This window comes from Apteryx rowi, unplaced genomic scaffold (genome assembly GCF_003343035.1).
Source record: "Apteryx rowi isolate R43461 unplaced genomic scaffold, aptRow1 scaffold_27, whole genome shotgun sequence".
Taxonomy (NCBI): domain Eukaryota; kingdom Metazoa; phylum Chordata; class Aves; order Apterygiformes; family Apterygidae; genus Apteryx; species Apteryx rowi.
In genome coordinates, this window is record NW_020449085.1 from 2,337,463 (window position 1) to 2,345,578 (window position 8,116).

Here is an 8,116-nt window from a genome sequence, read left to right on the forward strand (position 1 = left end):
CAGAGGGCGAGAGGCGCAGAGGCCGCAGCTCTCCCCCCCTCTTTTGGGACTGGGTGGGACAGGGAATTTTTTCCCATCTTTCCCGACCAAGTGGTGAACCACGAGAGACCCGGGACCGAGGCGCTGGGCCAGGCCCCCAGGCTGGACTGCAGCAGGTCTCGGAAACCTGGAAAGCTTGGCCGGAGGCTGTGAAAACCAGCAGCCCCGAGGCCAGGGCTCTGCCTCCCCCTGCCCCAGGCGGAAGGATGCGGCCCAGGGGCTGAGCCCGGGCTTGCACCGCGGCTTTCCCCTCCCCGGCATGAAGCACCCTGGCTGCCTCCTGCTCAGCACCGCCGTCCCGTGGGCCAGGCTGCTCAGACGTGGCCGTGGTGGGGTCCACCCCTCCGAGGGCTGGGGAAACTGAGGCAGCTGGGAGCAGACAGGCTCCCATCGCCCTGCCTGAGCCGAGGCTCAGTGTAGGGATGTCACGGGCCGGTGGGGGCCCTTCCAGGTGCCTGGGAGGGGGACACGAGCCGTGGGATGGCAGGGGAAGCTGCCGGGGGCTGGGAGCCTCCCCTGGCCACTGCTCCCCCTTGACACTGAAATACCAAGAAACTTTGCAGCCTGAAGGACTGGGGAGATGCTTTGGGCAAAGCTGCCCTGCCCCGTCCCGTTCCCCCCACCACCACCACCACAACGGACAGCCATTTCGGTGACGTGTCTGCGCTTGCCCGGGCTGTGAACCCAGACCACCCTGTCCTTGCAGTGACCCGGACACAGGGTGGGAAGCCCAGTCCCCCGTCCAGCTGCCCGCATGGCTTTGCCCTCCAGACCCAGCCGGGAGGCTTTCCCAGCAGGACCTAATGCTACTGCCTGCCCTGGACCCTGAGCACCAGCAGGGCCCTGTTTTGGCTGGATTTGGCCCTTTGGGCCGGAGAACCCCCTGTGCAGGGCTATGTGCGGCTGCAGGAGATCCTGCGTGCACATGAGGGCAGCAGAGGAGAGTGTGAAGGGTTTTTCCACACCCTTGCAGCTGGATCAGCCTGGTTCCTGTAGCATCCAGGGATGGGACAGGGATGGAGGCCCTAAAGGCAGCAGCAGCAGTGCCTTGCCATCCTCCTTTCAGAGCCAGACCCATGGGGCTACCTACAGGGCTGCAGGGTCCCATTTTTGGGTCCTTTGAGTACCTCTAGCATAGGCTGCTTCCCAAGCCCCCACCCCTGAGACCCGGGGGACCAGGAGGCTGGAGCAGAGCCTGCTGCACATTGTGGTAGGGGGCTGGGGCAGGGGGTGGTTGGATCTGCCCTAGGAAAAGCTTTGGACAACCTGTGCAGTGCTCACCCTGGCCTGCAAGGTACATAGACCCCTCCTGGTTATTGCCTCCCCCAGAGAGCCAGGACTCTTCTCACCTCCTTAGAGACGCAGCACTTCCCACACCCTCCCAAACTGCCTCCTTTCAGAGGCTCCCCCTGGGAGATCCAGGCCATCATCCCTTCCCCTGCCCAGGTAACAAAGCAGGAGCCCTTTCCCCTCACCTTTGCTCTTGCAACTAACGCAGGACATGGCTGTGCATCACCCCGCTGTGGCCCTGCTCTTGCAAGTGAGCCTGCCCTGCTCCGAAGCAGCTGGCAAGACCATGGGGGCCAGGGCTCAGGCGTCTCCTCAGCGAAAGTCCAGAGCAGGGCCCCGCTAGCTCTATCCATTGCAACCTTCCAGGAGGGTCCCTAGATGTGCAAGTCTTTGGAGGATTTGAGGTCCTTGCCTGGCTGATCCAGGCAGGGAAATCCAGCACATGAAGTTCTCCCTTCACTGCTAACCAGGGCTAAAAACAAACCTCCAGTGACCCTCAACTGTTGTCCAGCCCCCAAATCCTGGGCTCAGTTAGGTGAGACGAAGAGGGGCCACGACCACTGGGCATCCTCAGTTCAATTGCTCTGTCTCCCAGAAGCAGGGGTTAGAGGGCCAGTGGACACTGCTGAGACTCCTCTAGGGGCATGTGCCAGGCATGACAAGGGAACTGTCACCAGTGACATCTATGGAGAGCCACCAGGATGGCTCCAGGAACTAAGCACTGGAAAGGGCCAAAGCCTCTGAAGCATGTGGGGGACCCTATCAATGATGATGATGAGGGTCCCAGATGGCTCCATTAACTCAGCATGAAACCCCAGCCCCAGATCAGAGGGATGGAGGTGCCCTGGACTCCCCTCTCCCCAGGAGCAGGTGGGCTCTGATACCTCCCGCGTCTATGTGCCTAGGGAAGGATGTTCCCTCGATGGCTGTACCGAAATACCAGTGGGTATTTCCCTCTCCCCAGCCACTCCCCAAAGCCACCTTTGAGACAGGGAGAAATACAGACGCCAGGTTCTCCTTTCCACGCTTTATTCTCGCCTCCTCCCTGGACTCACACCGCAGCAGAGGAGTGGGCGCACTTCCTGCGCATGAGAACAACAGCCAGAGCAACGACGGCCAGCACGACAGCTGCTGCCACAGAGATCAGCCCCATGCCCACGCCAGGCGCTGCCGCTGCCCCTGCAAAACCAAACCAGGCCATTAAAACGAGTCACAGGAGCCTTCAGATGGGGCTGTGGCTGATGGAGGACTTACCCCGTCCTCCTTCCTTCCACTCTCCTGAGGAGTCCATTGCACCTGCCTCTGCAGTGAGGAACACAGGTCCGATGACAACATCAGCTTCTACCTCTTTCCCTGAGAAGGAAGGAGCTGTTAGGAGCCCAGGGCTTGGCTACCAAGTTTACCTGTCCCATAGGACACCTGCCCCACAGGGATCTTACTACTGGCAGAGGGCACATCTCTCCGGAAGCGGCGGCTGGGCCATCTGTCCAGGTGGTTGAGTCTCCTGGACAGTGCGGGTGGCTCACAGTTCCCAGTCTCACAGCAGCTGCAGATGTCCCTGGTGCCTTCCACCGGTGCCCAACTGGAATGGGACAGGAAATACCGTTATCCTAGCAAGTAGGTAATCTACCAATGTCCCTCCGTCTCCAGAGCTTTCTGCAGGCAAGGAAAAGGTGGCCGAAGGGGCCTGAAGGATCTGAATGGGAGCTGGCATACACCAGCAGCGTAAGGGCCACAGGGGTGCCTAAGCACAGGCCAGCAACTGATGGGTCCTCATCCTTGCCACCCACAGCACACACAAAGTATTTGTGCCCTTTGGACAATGCTTGGGTTTTGGATGCAGCCACCCCTGAGTTCAGGTTCATGAAACTCCCTGTATCATACCAGGAAGCTTTAAGTTGTATTTGGGCAGACGGCTGAGACCTGTGGTCCTGCCCAGATCTCTCTTGGGAAACTTCACATTAGTATAAAAATTCTTCTTTCTTGCATCCCAGTATTATGCACCAGCTACTCACATGTTCCTGGCTTTGTTGAAGGAGCAGGCCTTGTGCAAGGGGTCGGGGGCTTGGTCAGCTGGGGTGACCTTCAGGTGGCAGGTGATGTAGATCTGCAGGGTGAAGCAGGAGGAGAGAGGTGGGGATCCTCTCGTGGAGGACGCCAGCCTCATCTGGGTTGGACCTCATGGAGGAAGAATAAAGTCTTACCAAGTTCCTTGTGTCCCCTGCAAACCTGAACACATCAATCCTGAATCGAAGCATGTCCTCCCTGGACCGTGGGGTTATGAAGGCAGAGCTGGTATCGTCCGACCTTCCATCTACCAGGCATCTATAGACACAAGAGTGGGGGTCAGGAGCATCTGAGCTAGGCACCTCTCCAGCCGCCACAGCAGCTGCCAGGCTCCAGAGACGGTCCGCAGGCCTTACCCGTTGAAATCAATAATGGAGTAGTGAGGAGAGGAGTCACTGTCTGGGCTCAGGGCAGCAACACAGTTGTCCACAAACAGCCTCAAAGGCACGTGGTTCTCAGTGCTAACCTCTGCCTGGATGTTCAGGATGTCACCCAGCTGGAAACCAGTAAAGGGTCTCTCCGCACTCCAGTCCTCTGCAAGGCAGCAGCATCATTGTGAGAAATGGAGGGATGGCTCCTTCTTATCCCCAGGCTCCCCAGCGACGAGAGCCACGGCTGGGGAGTGGGTAAGCAGGAGATGAACTCCAAGGGACCAGAGCAGGGCTTGACTGGGAGCCCACTGACACAGGCGCTGGTATTTGCTCTTTGGCAGGTTGGCTGCCCATCCTTCTCCAGTGGGAAGGCAACAACCAACAGCCTTCTGCCTGCTGGGCAAAAGGGCCTGTGCTCCTGCCGTACCAGGAAAATAGAGTGGATAATACGTTTCCACATGATGGGGTGACTTCCCACCTACCGTTCATGAGGCGCAGGGAGAACACCAGCCTCTCCTCTGCAGACAGGGTGGAGCTGAAGGGAGCCCACGTGGGCTTGATGGCATTGCTGCTCACATTTTCCCTCCTGGGGAAGGGAAGGTTGCTCATTAGGACAGAGTCCTGTGGTAGCAATTAAGGACCAGGAGAGCTTGAGGACATAAAACTCTTACCTGGGATAGATGCACTCAATGGGGATCACAGCAGGATTGGTCCGGATGATGACTGGGTTGCTGGCTGGGCTGGGGTCATAGTTGATGAGTGTGCGGTAGATGAGGGAGTCAGGAGTTACCTAGGGAGAAGGAGATGTTGAAAAGCTGGTAGCAGGGTCACTCCTGCTGCCCCACCATTACCCATCTGTTCCAGAGCAGTTTAACTGAGAGCAGATCACAGTGTCCTTTTGCCGTTGGTAAATGCTGTGAAAATACAAAGAAAAGGGTAAAAAGCTGGGCAAAAGGGACTGGAAAAAAAGAGTATGAAGACCAGAGTGTTGATATGCAATCTCTTCCCATGCTAGTCTTCACTCCGTTCATACTGGTACGGTGCCCAAGTTCCCCAAGGAGCTCCTACTAATGCATGCTGGCCATGACCCTCCCCAGAAGCCCCAGGCCTTCGCCCTGGGAGGGCTGGAGGAATAAAGGGAGCAGAGCATCTTGTGATCGTCTGCAGGTGAAACTCCCTCTGTACAGAGATGCACCGGGCTGAGCATGGCACCAATTCTTCAGCATGGGCATGTATTGGGTGCTGGGCCCAGGTCTGGTTCAGAGCAAGAGGCCAAAATTGCTAGGGTGTACGTGTGGGCACCTGTCTCCATACCAGGAGCCACAGCAGCGTGCTAGGAGCAGGGCTGCTGGTGGTTACAGAGGTAAACCTTGTGCTTGGTGCACAAGCACGGGCAGCCCAAGCAGTGCCTGGCTCTGCTCTACTGCCAGCACATCTTCAGGAGGAGACCACAGCTCAGCCCAGGCCAAGTGCGGGCACAGAGCCTGTGTCGACAGCCAGCTGCTGGAAAAAGCTGCAGTAGGAAGGGTCACACCTCCCCATCCCATCTTGTCTTTCCATCTCCATGCCCCGTGGTGGGAAGGAAAAGGCTTTTGCGGGACAAAGGTGAGGCTGTGCTGGAGGAGTCCAGCTAGTGCCTCAAGCACAGGCGTGCTGTGAAGCAGCTGAGCTCTCAGTTCCCTCTGTTACAGGGGAAGCACAGGCAAAACGCTGCCCTACAGGCAACGAGACAGGGAACACTGTTCCTTAATCAGCAAGTTAAACCTCCTAATCGGGCAAGGTGTGAATGAAATGGGTTTGATGTGTGAACTTAAACACTATCAGTGTATCCCAGGCTGAAAATACAAAGCAGCTTTTGGGAAAAAAGTTCCCATTTGGGAGAAATGCCCACTCATCCTTCCCCAGGAAGTTTCTTGCCCATGCTCTGCGTCAGGCACCCAGAGCTCCCCCGGCCTCACGGGACTCAGGATCTGCTATGCCCCAGGCTCACACACCTTGGAGGGGCCCTGGCCTGGCGGAGACCTCCGGGGAGAGCAGAGCAGGAAAACGGTGGCAGGGGAGAGCTGCCCGCTCATGCTGGGCATCGCACTCACAGGGACATGCAGAAGGCAGGGGGATGCAGCTACACCCCAACCAGGGTGAGATCCTATAGCCCAGAGCTGCTTCAGGAGCTCCTGCACAGTTCACAGGGAAAGAAGCAATGCCCTGGGTAAAGGGAAAGCCAGAGATGCTGGGGGAACTGCCTGGGCACCTCCACCACAGTTAACTCCACCAGGGTCAACTAATCGCAACCTCCCTTTGGCTGCCACAGGGAAAGAGTCCTGATGCAGAGCAGCCTGCAATCACCTTCTCTCCAGAGGCCTCCTTCAGCCCCACAGCCAAGATCTGAAGAGCCCAGGGCACCTGGATTCACCATGCGGCATCGGCAGACCCCAGCAATGGGTGATCTGCCAGGTCAGCAGCCATAAACCCCTACGCACTGAACCTCCCAGCCCATCCAAACCAGCGGACAGCAAAGCAGCAAGTCCTTAAGTAGGAGCTCAGAAACCACGAGGGTGCCTCAGAGGTGGGTCAAGAGCCTGGTTTATAGACAAAGCCTCTTACCTGCACGATGCTGCCACACTCGTGGAGCCCAGCAGCAAAGGTCACAGTGTTCTGGGCGGTGTTGAGCGAGGAATGCTTGCAGGCAGCTGGGCCCAGGGTCAGGTCTGCCACATTGATGAGGCGCCCGGTGCCAAAGAGGTCCCTGTGCACCGTGACCACCATCTGAGCCTCCTGGCACTGCACCATCACAGGATGCCTCCCAGAAACAGCCCGTGACTGCGCCTCGTCCATCCACGACCAGGCATAAGGGTCAGCCCTCGACCTGTGGCTCGCCGGCTCGCTCCAAGAGAAATCCCAAGGCGTGTAAGAGGCCACCTCGCCCACCGCCCAGCAGAGAAGAGCCAGCGCCAAGCTGCTTTGGGGTCCCATCCTGCCTGCTTCCAGCGAACCCGAGCACAGAGACAAGAGGCTGCTCTAGGATCCTTTATATGCTGGAGCCAAAGGGAGCGGGAGCCGTCCGCCCCCAGCTTCGAGGGCGGCCGGGGACCAATGGCACCCAAAGCCCAGCCCTCCGCGGTCACGGCGAGTCAGTTCCGGGGTGCCGGAGCCCCCCGTCCGGGGCTGCCCAAGGCAAGGGAAAACATCCTCGTCAGCCTCTTTCACAAAATTGTTTATAAAACTCAGCAGAAGCCGGAGACGGGGAGACTGGTACAAAGTGACTTGTTTAGGTTAAGCGCGTGGTGATAAGGGGCTTTTCAAGGCTCCCAGGGGAGGTGACAAGAGCGGGAGAGCTGGGGGTGGGGGGCTGGTATGCAAACCGAACTGAAGGCGCTTCCGCATCCTCTCTGCGGGACCCAACCCCTGCCTAGCTCCGCCATCCTCTCCCGGGACTCTGGTTTTCCGCTGTTTCTCAATCGGATTCTCCTTGTGCCGAGCAGGCCGGAGCAGAGGAAGAGCAGGAGCCCATGTGCTCGTCCAGCTCCAGCCCAAGCCATGGCTTTGCGTGACTCTCTGGTCCTCAGCAAGGCCAATGGTGGGACATTCAGTTAGTGCTGACCCGAGCACCAGCTGAAGGAGTGCCTTCACCACGGACACGAGCTCAGCTGGTCTCAGCTGGGCCGATAAGCCCTCATCCTCTGCCTCGGCTTAACTGGCAGTGAGGTCACGAGCAAGGCTCAGCTGCAAGGAGAGCTGCTGCAATTCTTTTTTTATCTCTGCTGTTCTTCCCCCTCTCTTTGGGTTGTGTTTGTTCTGTTGTCTTCAAGGAAACAGGACCAGAATATAACAAGCAACAAGAGGTGCTCCACCCCTCCTTGCTTTTCCTATCTCTCCCTTCCCCAAATGACAGCACCATATTTTATATTCCACCCCCCGCAGCCGAAGCTGGGAATCGCTTGGGACCAACTCTACAGCTATCAGGGAAGCTGCTAAAAAGAAAACCTACATGCTTTCAGGCCCAATCGCTTGAGTCTGTCCCTTCTTTTGAGTGTCTTTAACTAAAGGCCATGAGAGATTTTTACAGTGCAGGAACACCAGATCTCCCTCCCCCCGACCACCCTGCACCGAGCAGTGTCTGGGCGCAGAGAGGGGCTCTGCAACCATCCTGTGCAGCTCAGTGCAAGAGACGCCCCGTTTCACACCCGCATCTCCTCCTCCACTTTTTGGGAAGCCCCTGGCAAGTTTTAGGCAAGGGGCAGCAGAAAGCCTCTGATTTGGATGGCTGAGCTGGAGCAGCTCAACTGCTTGTTCGTAGGAAAATGGAAAGAAACAGTAATGAAAATAAGCTTTGGGGTCAGATGTCTGCT

The 8,116-nt window shown here is 57.8% G+C and overlaps 1 protein-coding gene across 1 annotated transcript; it reads right to left on the minus strand.

The window, feature by feature from the left end:
- Positions 1–2,380: 2,380 nt before the first annotated feature.
- On the minus strand, positions 2,381–6,740 carry LOC112967271 (zona pellucida sperm-binding protein 3-like). Its single transcript, XM_026068319.1, has 9 exons — positions 6,372–6,740; positions 4,439–4,557; positions 4,250–4,353; positions 3,753–3,930; positions 3,534–3,654; positions 3,345–3,436; positions 2,784–2,911; positions 2,584–2,685; positions 2,381–2,508 (listed from the first exon to the last, which is right to left on the minus strand). Exons 1-9 carry the CDS (start codon positions 6,738–6,740, stop codon positions 2,381–2,383), a joined length of 1,341 nt encoding a protein of 446 aa, XP_025924104.1.
- Between the last annotated feature and the right edge of the window lie 1,376 nt (positions 6,741–8,116).